Source organism: Podarcis bocagei (assembly GCF_964188305.1).
Source record: "Podarcis bocagei genome assembly, chromosome: 1".
Lineage (NCBI taxonomy): Eukaryota > Metazoa > Chordata > Lepidosauria > Squamata > Lacertidae > Podarcis > Podarcis bocagei.
Genome location: NC_138125.1, coordinates 95,809,022 through 95,834,251, shown reverse-complemented (window position 1 = coordinate 95,834,251; position 25,230 = coordinate 95,809,022). Strand labels below are relative to the sequence as shown.

At 41.2% G+C, this 25,230-nt stretch overlaps 1 protein-coding gene across 15 annotated transcripts in view; it reads right to left on the bottom strand.

Moving 5' to 3' along the window:
* Positions 1 to 25,230, bottom strand: part of KALRN (kalirin RhoGEF kinase) — a 501,553-nt gene that overhangs the window by 239,227 nt on the left and 237,096 nt on the right. For all 15 annotated transcript variants that reach the window (XM_081188021.1, XM_081188031.1, XM_081188017.1 and 12 more), the window contains one exon: positions 4,380 to 4,572. In XM_081188021.1, coding sequence (XP_081044147.1) covers positions 4,380 to 4,572 — 193 coding nt within the window. The remainder of the gene's footprint in view (positions 1 to 4,379; positions 4,573 to 25,230) is intronic.

The following is a 25,230-nucleotide window of genomic DNA, read 5'->3' as shown; positions in this document are numbered from 1 at the left end:
TGTCATATCCAACATCAATGTTCCAGCCAATGGCACCACACATCGGGTTTTTATGAAAAGGATACTGAGTTAATGGGCTTTTTTTAACTTATACATTTCACTGGGGGTGGAGAGCCTTTTAAGGAGCACCAGGGACTACATTTACTTCATAATCACTGCACAAACTTTAAGAACTTGTGCTTTCGTTTGATTCTACTTTCAGCAGCAAACCTTTCTTGAATCACTGGTTCTTTTTAATCTAAAGTGATCATTAGAAAGATCTTTTTTTTTTTGAAGGTGGGGAATAATGTTTCCACAACATATCCCTTCAAACTAAAGAGTGTATTTTGTATCACTGTAAATACAACTCTCCCCCATTGCCTTTAGCTATTCTGGCTTGAATGTTCTCCTAAGTGGATATGTGATATCACACCGGATTCTGCTATTTGAATTATACAGCCATTATATAGGTTTCAGGCGTGTGACTGGAAGCAGGTGCTCTACCCTGCCAAAATACACATCTCACTGCTCCTTATTTTCTTTCAGATTATTCCAACTGGCTTTTCCCACAGGCAGATCACACAGGCTTCCATATGGCTGCTATTTTTCAACCCTTTTTAAATATGATTAAGCCAAATTAATGTAAAAATTAAATGCCACTGAGGTATTTACAGAAGAACTTGCCATGGATAAAAAGAACTACCTATGAGTCATAATGAAAAAAAGTTAAACTATTACTTTATATAAAACTTACAATGTGCTTTCCAAGCTTATCTTCTTCGTTCTATCAACAATCCTGGTATGTACTTATTATTCCCATTTAACAGATAAGTTAGGCCATGAGATAAGAATTTGTTGCATATGGCCACCCAGTAAGTTTATGGCTAAAGAAGTGTTTGCACTGAAGTTTGCCATGCTTTAGGTCTAGCACGATGCCCTGGGAGAAACTGACTATCACACAATAAACAGTCTCACTGTAATTTATGTGGTCTTTGTTGGGTGAGGACACAAATGAATTTCTGGCAGTAAAAATTAACTTGGAATAAAAAAACAGGAAATCCTGGAATAGATGGTCATTTACATTATTAGTTTTGGAAATGAAGGTAAGGGCCTGGCCATGTATCCTAGAACACTGTTTGATGACTTTCCAGTTCTTTTGCAATGATTCTTGGACAGTGTGCAAATAGTTATCCCTACCCAAAATGCTACATTTAAAATAACTATACCTCACCATTCCTTCTAAACTCACTAAACAGTCATACCTCAGGTTACAGATGCTTCAGGTTGTGCACCGCACAGAACCCGGAAGTACTGGAACAGGTTACTTCCAGGTTTCGGCGCTTGCGCATGCACAGAAGCGCTACATCACACTTTGCGCATGCCTCCCGCACAGATCATGTTTGCAACCCGAGCGTCCACTGTACTGCACTTTAGCTCTAGTTTTTTTAAAAAGCCCAACAATTTTAAAATATTGTCTTTTGAAATTCCCATTTGTACAGTTTATTTCTCCCTGCTATCCACCAAAGCATACAGAATTGTGACATGTGCTTGTTCAGTCTTCAGCCAACAAAAGTTCCAGGACTGGCAACCTGAGGCACATCTGGCAAGAACTCAGTCTGAGCACCATCGTTCTGATACAACTGGCACTGACGCTACTAAGCTTTCAGCAGCAGGTCCTGGTTATTTTTCCAGGTTTTCGGTGAAATTTCATGTCAGTATTGGATTATTCTGCATTGTAATTTGGTTGCAGTTTGACCTGTCTTTTTCTCCTGTTGTTTTATATACATGTATTTCTTTTTTAATTATTAGTAGGCATTGAATGACAATTTATAAAGAAGAACAGAGGCGTTTTGGGGTTTTTTAATCACCTAGCTCTTGCTACAGAAGTGAAAGCACTGCAGGGAGGCTACTTATGAAGGCCAGAACAGAATGTGCCACTTTGGGAGCCTTACTGTAGGCCTCTGATTCCAATGCAATGAGAACATGGAATATATCAAAGCAAACTGTGCAGTTGGGGCATTTCCAAGAATTAGACTAGGTGATTCACTTCACATCACTACTTTAGAAAATAACAATTCCATCTCCCAACGCTGATCGCAGATATTGCACTTTGTTAGAATTTTCAGGTCTGCACCACTGACCTTTACTGACATCCATTGCCAAATAAGGAGAAGTTGTATTAGAGCAATTGGAAATAATACAATATATCTGTATAAGGTCATATTGTAGGATGCTTAAACTGATGTATATTATAATTTGATGCTTTTTAAAAGGTTGAAATCTTTAAAAGGAGGTAGGCTCTCTTGCCCCAAAAGGAGTCTCCTCTGCACCCACACCAATTCCAGCTTGTAAATATGATGACTTTCACCTGGACAGGAAAAGTTCAAACTTGATTGACAAACTAGTTGATAACTCTTAAGAATAAGATGTGATAGCTATAAATTTTAAACATTTCTTCTGTGCAGTGCAATACTAATTTTATATACATATTTTTTTTGGCAGCAGTCAATGGTGCTCTTAGGGCTGGGCTTTGGGCAGAGGTCTAGGGGCCCTATAACCCCTAACCTTAGGTGTGGGCAAAAAACACTTTGGCTCGCCACTCACTCACCAGCTCTGGATTGAGCCTATGCTGAATGCCTGGGCTGCTATCAGTGTCTCAGCAAAACTGTGCCTCTTTGATTTTAAAGTACAAGCAAAGAAGGAAAATGCACTTTAAAATCCAAGCCATGTAGCACTAAGGGGCAGCTTTGGGGAGAGACCATGAAAAAAAAAACACCCCCAAAAAACATAAGATGAGCACAGCTGTATCAAACAAAAGGCTCATCTAGTCCAACATTCTATTCTCGCATCTAGTCCAACATTCTATTCTCACAGTGATCTTCAGGAAGCCAACAACAAGGACCTGGGCAACCACCATCCAGACAGCTGGCATTTTGAACAAGGAAATGTGAGGAATTGGGAAGTGAACTACAGTGCATGATTAAGTAGCATAGTTCCCTTTCCACATTCTCTCAGGTCCACTTTCAACCTGTTGACTCAGTGAGGAAACAGACTCCCTCACACCAGAGTCATGACATATTCATTTTCCACCTTAGTATCTAAGGTGAAGAAAGGTGAAGATATTATGAGATCACCGGGGTGTGACACTTTAACATGTACATAAGATAGTGACCCTGTTCAAACATCATGGTAAACCACTAAGGTATACATTTATTGGCTGTTTGTCTCCTTTCTGCTAGGATGAAGGAGAAACATATTATGCTAAGACCAGAGATCACGGCTTCTTTCACTTCCAACAGATCACCATCTGTAGCCAAGTTTTGTTCTTGGTTTAATGAGCATGGTTTCTTGGGAGTGGAATAAACTATGACGCCTAGTTTGGATGGAACCGTGAGCCAGGGTGGTGGCTTATTTTATCCGCTGATTTAGAAGCAGGCAAACCGCTCAGAAAAGTGTGTCCATGGTAAATAATTAGCCATGGCATACTCCACAACACAGGAACCAGGTCAATACTCCATTGTATTGTATTTACAATTATGGAGACAGTCAGATACAAATTAAGACAGTAGACCTTTAAAAACGCACCTCAAGCTTTTATGGTCTCTCATCTTGAACAGTAACCCTTTAAAGTTTTAAGGTGATGATTACATTTAGCATAAAATATTTCAATGCAGGTCAAAGATTCCCCACTTGGTTTTAAAATCCACTTCAAAAATATTCTTTCCTGTCACAACCGGCCTTTTCGGCACAAAGATGTGACAGGAGGCCTTTTTGTTTAAAGCACTCTGAAGATACATTTATTATTCAGATAGGTTCTCTCGGGAGAACTAGAGATGAATAGGAATACATTACCAAACTTCATCAGGAAGAGAGAAGGGATGTGCAAAGCAAGGTAACAGCCTATCAGCTGTCATATTTCTCTCTCTTAGATGCAACCAATCAAAATCACAGCCTGCTCATTCAATCTTTTCAGGAGAAAAGAAAAATAATTTGCAAAAGTACTCCTGAATTAATGACAAGGAGGTTTATTGGGTCATCCCTCTCGTTGACAGCAAGCTCCTGAATCTGCATTAGTCAATCAAGTGTCAGCTTTGCTCTTTTTAGCTTACCTACAACTTGTGACTGACTGTACCCACAAGGGAAAATACAAAAGTAAACCTTACTATTGTTGGGGTTGTTCAATTGTCAAAAAAGCCAACTAAGGAGCAGATAATTTGCAGGAGCAGCAACTATTGTAGCATGAACATCCTTCCCCTCTTAACTTGAGGGCATTATCTTTTTTAAAGTTAACACTGACTGTGAATTTTTCAATTAATCAATATAGATTGAATTGCCTAGATATATGTGATCTTTCCTCAAATTGAAACTCTTCAGACATTACAGAAGGCTCTCAATCTTACCTCAAAAATAAATTTGGAACTTCCAAAATTTGTCTTCTGCTTCTGCCAGAAGTTATCAGGCTTGATTATCAGGGCAACATGAATTTCTGCAGGGAAGGCCTCCTGAAGAGTCTTCAATAGGGGCTTGATCAGGTCCCACTTAGATCCCCTCATATCAATGATGACAGTAAACCCTCGTTTGCAGACATCTTCACTGTAGGGATAAAACATGGGATAAATAATGTGCCTTCAGGAGCACAGGGTATATGACTCACAGAAATGTGAAGATGCAATCACACACAAGTGTCACGACACTGGGCCTGCTTCTTTTCTGATCCAGGTGTGTCAATCCAGGTGGTCCTCCCACTAAAGATCTCCACTTCGTGTTATCATATTATTTACTTGAGATTTTGTTCCTTTCCTCAGTTGTTGCCATTATGTATGTTTCTTTGAGTGTGCAATCATTAACTTTCAAATGAACCCTGTGACATAGTTTGTTATCATTCCCAATATAAAGCATAGATTAACTGGTTTGTCCAAGATCACACAACAAATCATTGACTCAGATAGCATTTGATCCTAATACTTTTTTCCAAAAAAGTCCATAAATATATGTTGAGTCAGGCTTGGCTCTGGGCTTTGGAAGGCCCCAGAGAAGCTGCCCTAGGTAGCCCACCCAGAGCCAACCTAACTCCTCCCCCCCCCAGATATGCCCCTGTAGCTGCCAACCTCCCTCATGTTTGCCCAAGAGCAGGCTTACTCATGGCAGCGGTATCCCACTGCAGCAACATTACAGGGTAGAAGCCAGTCACAGAGTGGGGTGGGGTGGGGCAGCTGCCAATCTCACATTTACAAGTAGGCTTTCCCAGTGGCTGCACAGTAATGGGCTGTCACCGTCATCAGATTACTCTGTCCATGAGCACAAGAGGCTAAATGTGAGTGGGACAAGGCATCAACCCTAATGTGAATGGGCCCCAGCAGATGCCCTAGTATGGTAGATAGTGATGCCAGGCATGGCTAGAGCTGAAACACACACACCAAAAGAGCGTTTATAAAATGCAATGGTGTGTATTGGGTCCTTATTGTGGGTTCGTGTGTATGTGTGTGTGCATGCGTACATGCTGTTGAATTGATGACTGAGTGTTGATAAACTTGATGCTGCAAACCAAAAATAACAATTTAAAAAGCTTCCAAATGCTGCTGACGTTTACAGGGCAGTTGCTTATTACCAGTAATGTCATAGGCACTCCATTCTATTCTATTCTGATTAATTCTAGAAGCTACTAGAAGCTTCTCTGTGTGAGAGTAGCAGAGGCAGAAGGGTTAATGATTGTTTGGGTTATACTTTCTGCGAAGCTGCTTTGAACTAGTTCTTTTATCTCTATTCTGCAGAGTCATGCTGACTATAAATATAGACCAAAAGAAGCCTGGGTCTTACTTTTCCCTTTCTATCTCACTTCCTTCTGGTATGATGTTTCTGTACATAGGATGCTTTAGTGCGAAGGTTTAGTCTTATTATGAGTTAAGTTTATAAATGCTGCAACTGGATTTTGCATGAACTGAGCCAATCCTAATTGTATTGGATTTGATAACCATTATGCTCATTTGCCTTCAGCACAAGTAAAGCTCTGCTGAATGAAGTACTATTGCCTCTGGTCTATTTTTGGGAACTCTGCTGAACTCTGCAACGTTTAAGGTTTTCCTCCACACGTATGACAACATATGACAAACTGCCCAGAAAACTTTGGTTATAGGGAGACATATAAAGTATATTATAAAGAAATAAACAAAAATACTGTAAACATTGCCTGGAGAAAAGACTTTTGAACCAGGTCACAGAAAGGCTCATATCTCACAACCCATTTTTCTCAAACAAGCATTTTAAAGTATTTTTGTGTTTACATTTTGTTATGTCAGTAAGTGTGCTCAGTAGACTGAAATAAATCCAATAATAGCTGCTTGGTTCTTGAGGATGTGGAATTAGTTAACTATGGAAAAACTCACATCAAATTTATCTTTCTGCAGAACTGGCCAAACCTGATGCTTTCCCAGATAAGAAGGTGAGGGTGGGCTGGACTCATAGAAAACAAATATGTTATGCAACCTCCTGTAAAAGAGGCTGTTTAACTGTTATAATTGTCAATACTGTATCTTTGCTGTATTGTCTTCAGTGTATGATTAATTTGTTTATAAATGATACACAACTTTCTATATTTTTGAATTTTGAATTACATGTGATATCCACCAAAAGCATATGAGTACTCCCATTGTCATGGACAAGAGTTGTCGAGCTTTCTTTAGGAGGGTAAGGCCAAAGTTGTCGAGCTTTTTTTTTTTTTTTTTGCTGTGTCTGTGTCACAAGATGATGCATGTCTAAAAACTGTCACAACATCACAACATGAGAAATTTGGAAAGCTCTGCTATAGACTCAAGTCTAAAGCCTGCAAGGGGGCGGGACAAAAAGGAGATGTGGAGGTTGCATGAGGAGAGTCCATGGGCCTTCAGTGCCCCCACCCAAGTAGAACAGGGGTAACCTGTGGCCAACCAGATGTTGTTGGACACCAACTCCCATCAACCCCAGTTAGCATGTCCAAAGCTTAGGGACTACAGGAGCTGTAGTCCACTAATGTCTGGAGGACCAAAAGTGAGCCACTACTAGAAGTTTTCCTGACATGGCAGGTTGTTACTGTGCAGTCAGCAATATGTTTTCCATTAGTGTAGCAGCTGATGCCACTGCAGCTGAAAACCTTATTTACTTACATATCCAAACAGTGACTTACAAAGTCACATCCTATGAATATGCAAAAGCACAAATTAGTAACAAGAAAGCTTGAAATCCCCTTTGCGTATCTTGTTTTTGAAGTTTTTAAGTGGGATGCTAATTCACATTTAAATGCACACACTTTGAAAAAATGTGTGGAATTTGTAGCTTCACTTCAGTTTTCCAGCTGCAGAAGAAGATACGAAGGGATCTGTGCCTTGCAGTACTTAGGATCAAAACGGAGAAGAGCCTTGGTTTAAATGAATAGCCTGAGGAACAGCCAAAGTATATTGATCAAAAGTATGGGTGGGTGGGGACAATCATTGCAGGAATGCTATTTACATATTAGAGCTACACCACTATACAGACATAGCGCTGGGACAGAATGGATTTCAGAGTCAAGAGCTGAGATCCTTGATGCTCAAGCCTAGAAAAGATTGCAGCATTGATAGTGCATTATTATCATATTTTTAAAGCCTTTCATAAATGATGGAAGTCTCATGACCTCACTTGATGCTTGGCCATTTTCTCATGATAGGCATCACAGCACACATACATACTTTGAGCAACAACATACCCTGTCTTCTAAATACATGGTAATTAGCAGGAAACTATATGGCTGGGGGCAGATTACCCACAATTAACTAATGGCATCTGACAAGTAGCTTCAGATGCTGGACACTAAAATTTGATCATAACTTTGTAGGAAAGCGGCATGCAATTATCATGATACCAGAGAGTGCAGATTTAGATGAAAGACAGGACCTGGAGGCTTTTCTAGGTGAATGTCATTAACCTAATTAAAGTATTAACAGGAGAAAAAACAGGTTCTCTGAAAGTGAGAGCCTAGCTTCAGGGGTGACATTTAGGTGGGCAAAGGGGAGCAATATTTCCACCCCTGTGGTTCAGGGGTGTAAGCAAGCTTCTCAAGCATAGGCGTAACCAGGAGTTTTTTTGGGGGGCAGGCCTTTTGTTAGGGGCAGAATCTCAGTTTGTTATGTATTTTTCTTTCTTTCTATTGATTGGGGAGGCAGCTGCCCCTCCCTGCCCTCCCTTGGCTATGCCCATGTTCTCAAGTGCTTCTATCCCTTGTCCGGGGGTCGGCAACCTGCGGCTCCAGAGCCGCATGCGGCTCTTTAAAGCCTTTGCTGCGGCTCTGGGGCGGTGGCGAGGGGAGGAGGCGAGGGGCGGAGGCGAGGGGCGGGGGTGAGCAGCCTGCCGCCCGGCGGGCGGGGCGCCCTAAAGCAGAGCGCCCCCCTCGCCAGGCAGACATCCGCAGCGTGGGGAGCCTTGCCGGACTTCCCGGCAAGGCTCCCCACGCTGCGGATAGCAGCCTGCCGCCCGGCGGGCGGGGCACCCTGAAGCAGAGCGCCCCCCTCGCCAGGCAGACACCCGCAGCATGGGAAGCCTTCCCGGCAAGGCTCCCCACACCCCACCGCAGCATGGGGTGGACTTCCCGGCAAGGCTCCCCACGCTGCGGATAGCAGCCTGCCGCCCCGCAGGGGGGGCACCCTGATGCAGAGCACCCCTTGCGCGGGGCAGACATCGGCCAGCCCCACAAGCTCGGGGGACAGCAGGGAGGCGCAGCGCCGCCATCCCGCTGTTCCTCGACCTGGTTCGGTTTCCCCGACCTGCTTTTGGGGGGGAAATAAAGGGAAATTTTTTCCCCTTTATTTCCCCCCCAAAAAACTAGGTGCGTCCTATGGGACGGAGCGTCCTATGGGGCGAAAAATACGGTATTTTTATAATGACGAATGCCTCATTATTAATTTTTATTTACATCAGGCACTGATTATGATTTATGGTACACTGGGGCCCTGATTAATTTTCTATGGCATTTTGGGGCATTGATTATTGGGCATAGGAAGTCGCGGTCGTGTGGAATTTGTGCTTTGTGACCGTTTGAAGTGGGGGTTTTTTCTTGGGAGGCTGGGCGGTGCGAAGAGAGGGATTATTTTTATAATGATGAGGATGACACTGGGCCCTCATTATTAATTATTATTTACATCAGGCACTGATTATGATTTTTGGTTCACTGGGGCCCTGGTTAATTTTCTTTGGCATTTTGTGGCATTGATTATGCAGTCGCGGTCGCGTGGAATTCCACGTGGAGTTAGTTGCCTGAAGCCCCTTTTTAGTTGCTTGAAGCCCCTTTTTAAACTTAAGCAGGTGAAAGTTTGGTGAATTGCTGCCAAGGAGTGTGGTGGAGTCTCCTTCTTTGGAGGTCTTTAAGCAGAGGCTTGACAACCATATGTCAGGAGTGCTCTGATGGTGTTTCCTGCTTGGCAGGGGGTTGGACTCGATGACCCTTGTGGTCTCTTCCACATATGTATGTGAGCAGGTCTTCTCCAACATGAACTACTGTATTTTTCGCTCTATAAGACGCACCAGACCACAAGACGCACCTAGCTTTTGGAGGAGGAAAACAAGAAAAAAAAAATTCTGAATCTCAGAAGCCAGAACAGCAAGAGGGATCGCTGTGCAGTGAAAGCAGCAATCCCTCTTGCTGTTCTGGCTTCTGGGATAGCTGCACAGCCTGCATTCGCTCCATAAGACGCACACACATTTCCCCTTACTTTTTAGGAGGGAAAAAGTGAGTCTTATAGAGCAAAAAATACGGTATATTAAAAACAAACACCGATCACGCCTCACAGATGACAGCTTGCAAGCCTGTGTGAAAATGAAGGTGACGTCTTACAGCCCTGATGTGCGGACACTGAGCACTGAGGTTCAGGAGCAAAAGTCCCATTAACCTGGTTACCTGGTTGTAAATTAAATATTTTAATTAGCTATTAATTTGTCCTTTTTTCTCCCAGTTGTTGTTGTTGTTGTTTTTTCGGAAACGGGTCCAAGTGGCTCTTTTTGTCTTAAAGGTTGCAGACCCCTGCCCTTGTCTATACAGACTTTCAAACTGGCTCCTCCCTGTTGCAATCTAAAACAGTAGCTCTGTCTTCATGTTCTTCAAAATTTAATTAAGAATAGCCTTCAATACATTGATCAGCTACTAAATAATTAGGAAGACCTTGGTCAATCTAGAGACACAAATGCTTTGTTACATGATCAGACTATACAGTAGTATGTAGGTAACACACACACACACACACACACACACACACACACACACACAAATGTTCAGTCAATAACGCCAATCCAGTAAAGTGAAACTGTGCTTGTTTGTTTATATGATAAACTAGTTCAATACAAGTAAAAGTCATGAACAAACAAACAAACTATAAATACAAACTTCAATGAGATATATTTGTCAAAGCTTAGGAATTATGCATATTGTACATGTTACACGTGCCTTGGATTTTTGTCATTAAAAGCAAACTGAAGATTAATTAACCTGGAACTGTTAAATTGTACTCCTACTGAGCACAGTAGCTTGCTTTGATTTCAAATGACTGAGGGTGCTGTTTTAATCTGTTTAGCTTATTAACATACAAGTCATTTACCACTTATTCACTTTCCGTAGTAATTGTTGTCTGGCAATTGTCTCTCATTGGACAGACTCTCAGCAGTGTTTAAGATGAGAGAACAAAGCAGGATGGGAAAACTCTTACCTTTCATAACAGGAGCATTTTTTTAAGGTTGAAGTAGAAAAAATCAAGGATAAATTCTAAAGATCATGCATGAGAAACCTATGGCCTGCAGATGTTATTGGACTCCAACTCCCCGCAGATAACATAGCCAATGTTCAGGGATGATGAGAATTGTATTTCAACAAGAACATGCCACAGGTTCTGCTTTCCTGCTACAGATCAATATTAGTATTTGTGAATACTTAATCTGAGTCAGAGTTCATCCTATGGCACTCTCACCTCTACCCCAATACTACCAACAGGCAGCCCCTCATGCATACAGAATGAAGGAGCAAAGCTTCCAAAGAATGGGGTTTAGTCCTCATATGCCTTCTGTTTTCATAGATTAACCTCAGCATCCCTTATGAAAGCTGCATACTTATAGGAGTGCATCTTATGCCCCAGCCTGACCCCCTCCTTTTCCTGTATTTTCTGGTTCATTTTTCCTTGATTGGCTTGGCTTGTAAGAACATGACTGTCAGTTACTGAGTATGGAAACCTTGGGATATACAAATACAGTAAGCCTGCAACTTATGCACATTTAACTTGTGTGCATTTAGCTTTATGCACTTAGCAATTAGGGGGGGAAATAAGGTGGCAGAAAGGGGGTGGGCTTCCAGTAAAAAAAACTTTAGCAATCCCACCCACCCTTTTGCTCCCAATGTGTTTTTCACTATAGGTGACTTTGGCTTTAGGGAAACATCAACCCCGCATAACTTTCAGGCTTACTGTATATAAACATGATAAGAATGGAATCGGATTAGTAAGGGGTGACAGGTGAAATGTACACCTTCAGAATCAGAGTATATGCATGAACAGATCTTTATGAGCAATGATCACAAGGCAGAAAGTAGCAAATAAGCTGGATCCACACCGGCAGCATTTAAAAGCCTACACTTGAGCACTAAGAGTTTGACAGATGTAAAAGGAGGGATCAAGGGAGGGGGAAGAGAGGGGGCAGCAATGGGTGTGGAATTAGACCTGCTAATGTCCAGTTTAAGTTTGGTTCCATGGACTGTTTTGTGTTTTCCATCACTTGAATATTTTGGGTGATCTCAGTGGCAGCAGTCCACCGGCACTAACAGGCTAAATTAGCATTTGTATGAATGATGGTAATGATGTTTTCCTTCTGGAAGACTGACACAGTAATCCTATGAAAGGTAATACTGTACTCAGGGAGGAACACACAAGCAAAAGGAGGTTAAGAGAGGAGACCAAATTCCACTGTTAATTACAGTCCATGGGCCAGAGTACACATTTAGGACTATATACTCCCTTCATCCAGACCATCATTCAACTTGCACTTGGGGGAGGCTTGCATAAAAAACAAGGATAATAACTCACTCTTCTGTAATAATCAAAGCTTCCTGTTCTCATTATCTGTTCATACTACATTGCTATGTTCACAATTACTCACTTCAAATAAATGCTCAGCTTCAGGACCACCAACATTTTTGTCTTTTGGTTTTACTTCAAACTTTACTAAGATTTTGTTTCTTTCTGTGTGTATCTTTCCCTTTTGTTGTTTTTCTCCGCACTTTCTTCTCCAAGCAACAACTGGTCTAACGTTTTAAGTTTCACCTATATCACCATTTCTTCAGCAAATGTCAAGGAAAACCAGCAGGGTTGTGCTCCCCCCACCAGCTCTCTCCCATAAATGTCATCAACAAGGGGGACCAAGGCTGTTTCAGTGCCAGAACCAGGCCTGAAGCCAGACTGGAATGGATCCAAGTAATCAGCTTCCTTCAAGCATGCCTGTAGATGGACCACCACCGCCACCTTAATATTTGCCCCTGGGTGATAGTTGTTTAACGCTTCTGGGTCCAGGGAAGTCTTCCAGGAGGTACACCACCACCTCCTTTGAGGCAAATGGTACTTTCCCCCCTTTCCAATGAAGCACTGATCACGCTGAGACTCACCCAGTCAACCCTCTATGACTAGTTTGAAGAAGCCAAGATGGGCAAGGGTCAAGAAGGCAGGTGATTGGCCACGCTTATTCAAGCAGCTTGTCTACATCCTCAATAAACACACAAGACATAACCATCTTGTACATCCTCAGGCTGCAATAATCTAAACTGATCCAGTATAGGTAGAATAAACAGCACTCTAGACAGTCACCACAACATGCTATCAATCACATTGACAGTTCCTTCCCCCTGTCTGTGTCAGTCAATGACAGGGAGGAAGGGCAAGGAAACTCACAGCATATTACATCATCTCATGTGGTTATCATTTCTAAATGTTATGAGGCACGGAGTGGGGACATCTCACACTAGAAATAACATTTTCAGCCATTCTTTGCTGCCAGTGCTACACTAATTCCAACTTTTAGGCACATCTCTCTCTCTCTCTCTCTCTCTCTCTCTCTCTCTCTCTCTCTCTGTGTGTGTGTGTGTGTGTGTGTGTGTGTGTGTGTTTTAATATTATCTCAAATGGAACCCATTTAAAAATTGTCCTAAGAGATGTCAGAACACACAAAACATTTTTTTTTTAAAAAAGAACCAGTAACAACAGTGTGTTCATCTGATTAACAAGTACATTGGGCAAAGACAAAAAATGAAATACAATGTAGGAGATGAAGGAAAAGCACCTCATCCAGTATCCAATTGCCATCCTGTCCAAGTATTAGTATTATGTTAACCTGGATGCCCATCTCACTCATTTTACATCCTGTCAACATTTAGCAGAAACATTTGCCCATTTAAAGCAATGCAATTTGGCCCTTGTAAACACAACTTCTGCTGCTGTCTGCATTAAAAGTGTAGGTAAAAACAAAAAAGGCTACTTAAGTACAGTCAATTTCAATTTAACATCTGAAAATCCATAATTCAGCTATATCTTTTAAAAATATTTTTTAAAAAATATAATGTTAATGTGTGCTAATGCTATTAGCTATCCATTTTCACTAGCAAGAAGCAGCTTGCTCCAATATCAAACATGTTTTGAAACATTCTATTTCAATTAATTTTTCAGATATTTGGTAATAGTGATACGTATCTTTCATCCCGCGTAGTTTGCCTTAAAGCTACTGACATTTAGAATGCTCTATAGTAATTAGATGAAATAATCTAACATTTTCACCACATTAAGCATAAGTGGATGGCAAGCATGTGGTGTTACTTCTTGAACCTTGAACTAACAAAAGATTTTAAAAGATATATATTTTTATATTGTTGTAAACCACTGTGATATATTGTTATGATACATTGGTATTTAAATAAATAAATAAATAGATAAATAGATAAATAGATAAATAGATAAATAGATAAATAAATAAATATGTACAGTATCAGAAAAAATACATTCTACCAGCAGTTGTTTGGCTGGTACAATTATCAACACATTACCTTGACAACAGAACTCACATCTTTGATATATGCCACATGCCAAACTCTGATACAGTTTTTAAAATTCCCACATTAGAGATGTTTAGATCAGCTTTTCTGAAGCTGTTTTCCTTCCAATTAAAACAAACAAACAAACCTACATTGTTCATACTTAACATAAATAAAGAAGGTCATGTCTCCACTGCTGCTCTACCAATCAGAGAGTCAGGTGAACAAAAATATATGATGTGTTTGAGAATACTGGAAAAAGAAATGAGGTTATAGGGTTGTAGATGTGTAAGTTTTTAGATCCTCACAGATTTGAGGAATGCTTATTGCTACAACAGGCTCCGCATCTAAGATGCTTCCTATCATCATAAATATCAAGAGTATTTCTGGACAGTACAGTAGCCAAAATAGTGTTCTTCAGGTGTTGTGGACTACAGCTCCCATTAGCCCCAGTCAGCATAACCAATGGTAAAGGATGATGGGAGTTGTAGTCCAACAACATCTGAAGGTCACCATGTTGGCTCTAATAGGTAACTATATGGGAGTGGGGCAGGCAGTGATGGTCAATGCAGCCTAAAACTGTTAATTTCTGCTCTTGGCTGTAACTGTTTCTTCTTTCCCAATTATATGTCTAGCAGGCAGCTAATCCCTAGCAAAACAATCTGGGAATAGAGAAGCCCTGGAGGTAATTCTATAGTTGTGTTATATATGGCTCCTGGATTTGCACTGGGTTGCCAGGACTTGGCTCCCAACTTCTAGGGGGGAAAGGGTGGTCAAGAAACACCAAACTTTTGTGGATTAGGATTCATCCATTTTGGCATCTGCCACAGAAGAGTAGTATACTGATGGATTTGTCCAGCCCTTTGTGTCAGCATAGCATCATATTTTAAACACCAAGGCTTCTGCTACCCTGATAGCATGAAGGAGCAGGAGGATCTATCACAACATCTCTGTCCCATCAAACTCTTGTGTGGAATTATAATGGTTACAGTGCCTCTTCTCACTCAGTCCTCTGTATAGTAAGCACATCTGGCTGCTATTCGGTGTCCAATCTCCTGTATATTGAGTGACATGTCTGAGGCAAAAATATGTTGAGTCTTCTTACACTGCAGCAAGTGGAAAGTACTATAATAAACTATTTTCATCTCCTTTCTTCCCTTTTAGTATTTCTAATTTGCTATAATATTTCCCTTTGTTTATCTACTGGAATATTGCGAACCCCATATCTTAAAGAGCCAGCAGTTGCTATGAATGTGTGTGTGTGTGTGTGTGTGCGCGCGCACGCGCACATGTGTGTGTATGTGTGTGAGAGAGAGAGAGAGAGAATGAATAAGAAATAAGAAAAATGTGGTTCCAATGTTTCATTTATTTGCAATTACTTGTTCTTTTCTTATCAGTGTCTAAATACATTCTGTTTCTCTACCAGTGAAAAAGCAATTACACTCCCTCCCCCTCCCCCGGCAAAGAAACTAAAACTAGTTTTTCTTTTATTGGAACTAGACTTGAAAGCACTACCACTGGTGTTTTTCAGTATCACCGTAGTCAGCCATTTGAATTTGTAGTTATCATGGCCAACAGTTACTGCAAGCTGAAGGGGGCATGTGACAGGACTGTGAATGAAACAAGAATGCAGATGTGGAACTGCACAATGTCTGGATTCATTTGACCAGAAACGCTGGCCAAATACCAATGGATGAGAAAGCAAAGACAAAAGAGAAAGTAAAATTCAAGTTTGGCAACAAAAAGCTAAGTTAACAGAAGTGCCCATGCTGTTTTCAAGGAAATAACCAAGCACTGCATTTGTCAAAGAAATGCTGCAGTATCTGGTTAGTTAAGGTACAGTCCACCTACTGTTTAACTGTACATACATGTGTGATCTCAATATGACTTGAAAGAGAAACTGTTATTTCTATGGGTTATTCCTTCTTTCTTTTTATGCCAGCTTCAGAGAGACTGAGGGAGTAGTGAGAAATATAGTGTCCTTTTAGGGTTTTTCCTACTTATCCTCCTTCTGCAGGCAAGAAGTGGCCTTGAATGTAAATACTTTGTTGTAATTTGGCATAAACATTTGCTTTAGATCAAGCTGAATGACTTTGAAATTCCTGGTTGTACTTCTACAGACACAAATTTCTAATACATGCAGAACACCAGCAACTGATATTTATTTTAAGAATATGATGATGATGACAACAACGAGAGAGAGAGAGAGAGAGAGAGAGACAGAGAGAGAGACTGCAGAAAAATAAAATAAAAAGAGTTGGTCCGAGGTGTGAAAAAAATTCAATACAACTGATGAACATCTCAGAAATAACTTGCTTTCTTTTAGTGTTCTTGGCTGCATGGCACTGCAAAATTCGGGGCATGCTAGTATTGTTACTTACCTGTCAGGTCACAATACAGTGGTACCTCGTTTTAAGAACAACCCTGTTTACAAACGATTCTGTTTACGAACTCTGCAAAACGAAAAGTAGTGTTGCGTGGCTATTCCCTCCCCCTCCACAGATGGATAAATGAAGACACGGACACCAGAATTTAGGTTAATGGGCGAAAATGGCCACAACTTTATTGATTACAGGCAAGAGTGGTATTGGCTTTAGGCATTGGCCCTACCAGACTAACCGGTCTAACCGGTGAGGGTTAAGCACCAACAGGGGGAGCCACCCAAGATGCATATCCCTAGGCGCTCCCCGAGGGGTTACCGCTCGTGGGCGCGCTTTAGGCCCTAGCCTCCGTAGGTTTCGGACGAGGCGACGCCCCTCGGAGTCCTTTAACGAACTACCCTCCAAGCCTTGGGGGAGGTGATGGCGCTCCCCCCCCCCGTTCTCATCTGCATGACAATACCCCGGCCAATGCCTACCGCCAAAACGCAGGAGTTGTGACGTTTTGCTACGAGGTAGGCGAAAAAACCAAGTGGCTTCAAATTCCAGCCAATTAGCCAAATGGAAAAACTCCTACCAGGCCCCTTGCAGGGACCAGCCGAAGCCCATAGCAAAGTCAAGGACGAACCTAAAGGGTGGGTGGGTGGGAAACCGCGTTGCGTGAGAGGAGAAAAGGGGAAGCCGAGGGCTGCCCTGACCTTAAATGCCCCACAGACGGCCCGCCCCCACCGCCAGCCGATTGGCTGGCGGTGCGAGGGTATGCTAATGAAGGGAATCACCGGCTCCCGCGAGGCTGGGGCCAGCCCCGCGGGAGTGTGGGCGGGGGTCGTGAGCCCGCAACCCCACCCCCTCCTGAAGATCGGTAGTGGCATTCCGGTTTGAGAACTTTACCTCTGTCTAAGAATGGAATCCGAAAGGTGGAAGGGCACTGGCGATGGGAGGCCTCATTAGGGAAAACACGTCTCAGTTTAAGAACAGTTTGGGTTTAAGAATGGACTTCCGGAACGGATTAAGTTCGTAAACTTGAGGTACCACTTTAAGTTGGCTCAGCTCAACTTGGTGGGTCACAAGTCTGGCAGGCCTGCTCTTGATTGTCCAGTTATTCATATGCTTAGCTAATCCATTAAAGTCAAGTCTGGAGGGGAACCATTTCTCAAGCAACTATCATAACTTTGTGGATGTGAGCCAGAAATAAAGAAGCTTTATTATCTTAACATAACAATATAAAACAGGCTGTTTTCAAGTTCTAATAAGCATACATGATCACAACAGCTATTTTTTTAAAAGCCAAATCTAATAAGAGAATGTTATTATTCAGATTCTTTTTAAAACCTGGCTGATGTCTGGCAATTTGGTATCACTCTCACTTGTCCTATTCTGTTGATGTTATCTCAGATTTACTGCAGTCAACAGTGTCTGGCAAGTTCTCTCTCTTGTAGCCATGTGGATAAATATGGTATTAATCAGGTCTCCTTTCTTCTTCTTTTTTAAAAAAATTAAAAATCCAGGATTAAACGTGATATACATGTGATATCTCCACAGCAAGCTTTGTCTGCATGGCAATTCTCCTTCTAGTGAAACTTATCATGTGGTTCCTTCTGATTGATTACCACCGCCAGATGCTTATGGAGGTATCAATGGCTGCTGTGGACACTTCCTATGCACTCCAAAGGACCCATGTGGCAAGCTACAGCATATGTTCAGAGTGATCATGTGTATGCTGCTTGTCATGGAGGAAAGGTATTGTGAACCTCAATTTTTATATATTTTCTAGGAATGTTGATATGACATTGACATACTTCTCTAGCGACTGCCACCCTATTATCTCTTTCCCATCTAGTATCTCTTTCCTCCAAGTCATTCGGTAGCAATAAAAAGGAGCTTGATTGAATGAAAATCAATACAGAATTGCTACTTGCTGGTAAATTAACTGCTGGAACTCTCACGCCCTTCAGAGAAAGACACTGATGGACACTGGGCTAACTGAGAGCATTTCTAAGGAAGCAATTGAGCTCCAACTCCGGCTGTTATAAATATATTTGCTTTTGGCACAGAAAAGTTGGTGATTATTCTGGTTATAATCTCTAAGTCTGTCACAATGGAATTTCATCATAGGGTAGGATCCAGTGCAGGGGTGGCCAACTCTCAAGAGACTGCGGTCCACTTTCAAAATTAAAAACTGGCAGTGATTTACCCCCGTTTTTGGGGGTTCAGCTCAAAGTTGTTGAACTTTTTTTAGGGATTTACAAAAAGCTTTGGGGGGGGAGTTCTGGTTTTTGGGGGGGTTAAAGGCAAGGGACAAAGAGGTAAAGTCACTCACAAAAATCGCTATGGATCAAAACAGCAACACAGAGAAAGCTCCGTCTTCCCTTCCAGAGATCATACAACAATGGAGGGTGGGGCAAGGAGTCAGGAATCAGTTTTAGCAGCGCTAAGGAAAGGGAGCCAGAGATCGACCGCAATCTACCAAAACCTCAAAGGGATTTACCAGTAGATTGCGATCGACCTGTTGGACATCCCTGATCTAGTGGAAGCATGAAAGCCCATGCTTCCAGGATAATAAATAGACACTGTCATAGTGAAGGAGAGGTTAGAGGGATGTAGTACATTAGAATCATAGAATCATAGAATCATAGAATCATAGAGTTGGAAGAGACCACAAGGGCCATCAAGTCCAACCCCCTGCCAAGCAGGAAACACCATCAGAGCACTCCTGACATATGGTTGTCAAGCCTCTGCTTAAAGACCTCCAAAGTAGGAGACTCCACCACACTCCTTGGCAGCAAATTCCACTGTCGAACAGCTCTTTCTGTCAGGAAGTTCTTCCTAATGTTTAGGTGGAATCTTCTTTCTTGTAGTTTGGATCCATTGCTCCGTGTCCGCTTCTCTGGAGCAGCAGAAAACAACCTTTCTCCCTCCTCTATGTGACATCCTTTTATATATTTGAACATGGCTATCATATCACCCCTTAACCTCCTCTTCTCCAGGCTAAACATGCCCAGCTCCCTTAGCCGTTCCTCATAAGGCATCGTTTCCAGGCCTTTGACCATTTTGGTTGCCCTCCTCTGGACACGTTCCAGTTTGTCAGTGTCCTTGAATTGTGGTGCCCAGAACTGGACACAGTACTCCAGGTGAGGTCTGACCAGAGCAGAATACAGTGGCACTATTACTTCCCTTGATCTAGATGCTATACTCCTATTGATGCAGCCCAGAATTGCATTGGCTTTTTTAGCTGCTGCGTCACACTGTTGACTCATGTCAAGTTTGTGGTCAACCAAGAATCCTAGATCCTTTTCACATGTACTGCTCTCAAGCCAGGTGTCACCCATCTTGTATTTGTGCCTCTCATTTTTTTTGCCCAAGTGCAATACTTTACATTTCTCCCTGTTAAAATTCATCTTGTTTGTTTTTGCCCAGTTCTCTAATTTGTCAAGGTCATTTTGAAGTGTGATCCTGTCCTCTGGGGTGTTAGCCACCCCTCCCAGTTTGGTGTCATCTGCAAATTTGATCAGGATGCCCTTGAGTCCATCATCCAAGTCGTTGATAAAGATGTTGAATAAGACTGGGCCCAAGACAGAACCCTGTGGCACCCCACTAGTCACTCTTCTCCAGGATGAAGAGGAACTTCATTGAACTTGGATGTTCATCTGAATACATTTGCTGCAACCTTTAGCACACAATGCACGGTTTTTCAGCATCAAAATTTCAATATTTCTTCTTATCGTGATCATTCTCCTCCAACTCCATGAAATCACGGGCAATAGGAACTGACTAGGAAATAGGAATTTTTGTGATGGCACATTTTGTTATTCTTTTTCACTGAATGTGGACAAGTGGGGTAACACAAGTTGCAACATCATCACATAATAAAGACATTATGGCAGTGTTTGCCATCTGTAAAATATAGACGAACATGGATTAACATTTTGGGTTGACTATCTATCAAATCCCAAAAACAGATGTCAATTTTTAGCGACAGCAAAAAGAAAAAAAAAATTAATGGGTGATTATTTTAGACTCAATTATACACCTGCCTTTTTGAAATTCAAATTAGTGTTATTTAAAAATGCTTTAGCATTTTAGTACAGACTAAGATACAATTCAACCGTGTCCCAATGTGTTTTCAGTCTAGGAACATGAACGGGGCAGGATTAAAATGGAGGTCCAGGTCTGATGTAGGAGAAAGAAGGATGTTGATATGTGAGACCAAGTCAACAGCAGCAAAGCACAGATTAATTGATGGTGATCCAGGAAAGTTGCATGCTTTGAGGAAAATCATAAAAAATAGAAGGAACAGGCTTGTTGGATCAAAATATGTAGAATATAGGACTGCACACAAAGCTAAATGCACTTCACCAGCTCTCTTGTTTTGCTATTCCAAGCAGGCTGCAACAAGAGAGAACGTTCCTACATCTTTGAGTGCTAAAATATTACCTGACTCCTGCCTGCCCTATGAAATCTTGGTACCAGCTGTGCTCAGACACAGATCACAAGCCTCAGTGGAATACTGCCTTGTCCCAATAGGGTCAATCTGCATTTCTTATGTGCCTTCAAATTGTAAAGTCAGAAGGGACGCTGAGGGCCCTCTAGTTCAATCCCTTGCATAGCAGGAATCCTGTCCACAGGCATCCCTGGGTGAGCTCAAACCACCAACCTTCTGGTTAACAACCAGACGCAATGGCCTATTGTGTCAACTTTTCTCATCGCATATATTTAAACACCAGGCAAAAACGTTTCTCTTCAACCAGGTATTCAGCAATTAGCATTCTATGGCTTTTTAAATGTGTTTGTGGGAGTGGGTTAGTGGTCTGTGTTTGTTTTTCTTCTATTATGTGTTTTGTATTCTAATTTTGTATTTTTCTGTTGTGAACCCCCCTGGGATCTTTAGATGAAGGGAAGTACACAAATTAAATAAATAAATAAATAATAAACTATGGCTTACCAGGAATGGACAAGCATGTTCATGGACTCTATTTAAAATCTCACCTTCACCCTCTTTCCTTTACCATGCCAGTAAAAAACAACCACACCACTGTCTTAGCATTGTGTATGAACCAGAGGTTGTAGGTTGTTTCTCTTGAAACAAACCATGAGAACAAGCCAAGAACAAACCATGGTTTCTGGCCAGTAAGTTTTATTTTGTTTAACTCCAGCTTACCATTATACAGTGGTGCCCCGCAAGACGAAATTAATTCGTTCCGCAAGTTTTGTCGGCTAGCGAATTTTTCGTCTTGCGAATCACGAAATCCCATAGGAATGCATTGAAAATCAATTAATGCGTTCCTATGGTCAAAAAAAGTCCAAACAAAGCCAAATTTGGTACAACAACAGTTTATTAACTGCTCTTTAAAGTCACACATACTGTAAAGAGCAGTTCAAAAATTGAAGGGAAAATAAATTAACTTTATAAACAAAACATGTCTTTGTTTTTAGACAAAGGAAACAAAGTCGCGAGACGTTTTCGTCTTGCGAAGCAAGCCCATAGGGAAATTCGTCTTGCGAGGCAAATCGAAAATGGAAAAACCTTTCGTCTAGCGAGTTTTTTGTCTTGCGAGGCATTCGTCTTGCGAGGTACCACTGTATATAAAACAGGCCAATGAAGTTAACTCAACAAGCTTTATTTTTTCTTGCTTTGTGGGCAGACATGGCTTGTCCAAATGGACTGTGAAAAGTAGAGTTTCAGTAAGTGGGAAACATTTAATTCACACAAACAGGCCTAGGGAACATGTTTGACATTTTGTTTGGGTATAATTTCAAAGTATAACTAATGAGGAAGCTAAAGCAACTGCCAGGATTTGTTGACGAAGCTCAAAATGTCTGCAGGAAGCAAACTTAACTATGCTTTACTGAATGCCTCTCAACAGGACAATTTTTAGGCATTTAGCACCCTGGGCAAATAATTAATACAGCATGTTTTCTCTACTTGGATCCATTCGCATCTACATCCAGGCGACTCTTCCCCACTAGCCTGTCCGCCTTTCCGTGCCACTAATTCCAACTAATGTCAGGATGTGAATTCTTTGTGCAACTTAAGAGCATAGAAAAATACTTCAGATATGGCAATCTCTAATTTGATTACTGAACACAAGGTTCAGTTTCTGTGTATCTATTAGTATTAGAAGCAGTAGTACAGTAGCCATAGAACAAGTCGTTCTTCTATCTCTAGACAGCTGTTTCTATAGTGGGATGTCAACAAAATTATAAATTACATCGCAAAGCTCAGCACAGTGTGGTCAGCTCATAAAACCTTATAAATGTGATTTCAAAAATCAAACCACATTCCCATTTCCAATGCTAGAGTTTTCAGATTCTGTTCTACATATGTACTGATTTTATACAAGGAATCTTTACAGTTTTACGCATATGCTTGTTGAATAGTGCCACATTCCATTTTATTCTGCTCACAACTGAGCAAGTGCATCCATTCTTTTCCCCTAAATGCAGAACTATGTGAGTATTTGTAAATTGGGCCAAAGGGCTGAACTGACTTTGAGGATTTTGCTGCTTTTTCCAGAATCAAAGCTTGCCATTTTTAAATTAGATTTCTAGTTCATTTGCTTGTAAAGATATCCACTGCAATATAATATAATGCAAATTTATCTTGCTGAGTGTCTGTAGCCAGCCAAAGAAAAACAGTGACAATTCAAAAACATTAGACATTCTTCACTTTAAAGGGCTTCTATTTTCCTCCCCTCCTCAATATTTTTAAGTTATTTTGGATTAGTTCATAGAATCACAGAACTGTAGAGCTGGAAGGGATTCCGAGGGCCATCTAGCCCAGCCCCCTGCAATGCAGGAATCTCAGCTAAAGCATTCATGATAGGTGGCCAGCCAACCTCTTATTAAGAAACTCCAATGAAGGCAAGTCCACCACCTGCCAAGGGAATATGACCTCAGACTCCTAAAGTTGCAAAATATAAATTTGTTTAAGATGAATTAAAATACCTATACTGATCATCATCCCATGAATACCACCAGGATATGGTTTTTTCAAACTAACTTTGGTCATAACAAGCAATAGTTCAGACATATAACAAAACTGTGATTTGTCCTTAAAGCAAAAGCAGAAGATTGCAAACTCCTTTGCATGCAATGGAACAGTAAGGGAACACAATGGAACACATATGCCTGAGGCCTGCAGTGACTTATTCCTTAGCCAATAAACCATTGTTTATGTGATCATTTGGAAAGGGTCAGGCTGACATTATTTTCTGCCAGATATTCTTATCAGGGTCTTCACAAATGCATTTTTTGGCTGAAAAGTACAATAAAAATACTTTAAAAGATAAATAATCATTTGACTATTTTCAGATAACTAGGCCCAAATTTTGACCATGTGCTGATTCATGTAACTATTACACCCCACCAAGTGTTATTCTCTTCCCACAAAGATTTTTAAATAGAGTTTGTGTCAGGGCAACATTTAATGGATTTTGCTCTTCATTTCAGAGAAGAATTCTGAGAATAAGGAAGAAGAAAACCAGTCTCTGAATTCTCTAACAAAAGAAGAGAGAAACAAATTGCTTCTTGATTAAAAGGAGTCAATTTCTGGAAATCAGGGAAAGGCATTCCAAGAAGCCAATGCCCCATTCATTTGAGACCAAAACAGAAATTATTCCTGTTGTTGTTTAGTTGTGTCCGACTCTTTGTGACCCCATGGACCAGAGCACGCCAGGCACTTCTGTCTTCCACTGCCTCCCGCAGTTTGGTCAAACTCATGCTGGTAGCTTCGAGAACACTGTCCAACCATCTCGTCCTCTGTCGTCCCCTTCTCCTTTGCCCTCCATCTTTCCCAACATCAGGGTCTTTTCCAGGGAGTCTTCTCTTCTCATGAGGTGGCCAAAGTATTGGAGCCTCAGCTTCACGATCTGTCCTTCCAGTGACCACTCAGGGCTGATTTCCTTAAGAATGGATAGGTTTGTTCTTCTTGCAGTCCATGGGACTCCCAAGAGTCTCCACCAGCACCATAATTCAAAAGCATCAATTCTTTGGTGATCAGCCTTCTTTCTTCCTAACCTAAATATAATGCCATTTGCCTACATTTGCCTGCATTGAACAAGACTTCACAGTATTGCAGGAAAGGATGGTGGCACAGGCCAAGGTAGACACCCATGAGCAAAACTAATAACTGGAAAGAAAACAAACTCTCAACTGCTAAGGCTAGGGATGAAGTAAAGTTAGAAGTATTGTAAACTGAGCTCTTTTGCAATGTCCTTACTAAATTTTGGGAGAAAGTAGTGGATTATGTAAATATTACTGTGAGGGGGGAAATTAAAATTTTCAGAGGAGATTCTTGTGAACTACATTACTACTATATGGAATTTGACAACTGGACAATGTAAATGGATTCTTCATGCTCCTACTGTGGCCAAGAGACTAATAATAAGGCACTGGAAAAATAAGTGTTCAGCTCCATCTAATCAATGGATTGAAGGTATGACTACACTTGCAACTTATGAACAGATAGGTAGCCGTGTTGGTCTGCCATAGTCAAAATAAAAAAACTCCTTCCAGTAGCACCTTAAAGACCAACTAAGTTAGTTCTTGGTATGAGCTTTCGTGTGCATGCACACTTCTTCAGATACACTGAAACAGAAGTTGCCTTCACTATATAGAAGGATCTGGCAACTTCTGTTTCAGTGTATCTGAAGAAGTGTGCATGCACACGAAAGCTCATACCAAGAACTAACTTAGTTGGTCTTTAAGGTGCTACTGGAAGGAATTTTTTTATTTTAACTTATGAACAGATTGCTTACAGACATAGACTTGCATGGACAAGTATAATAATATCTGGAATGCACTTATACTAAATATAGT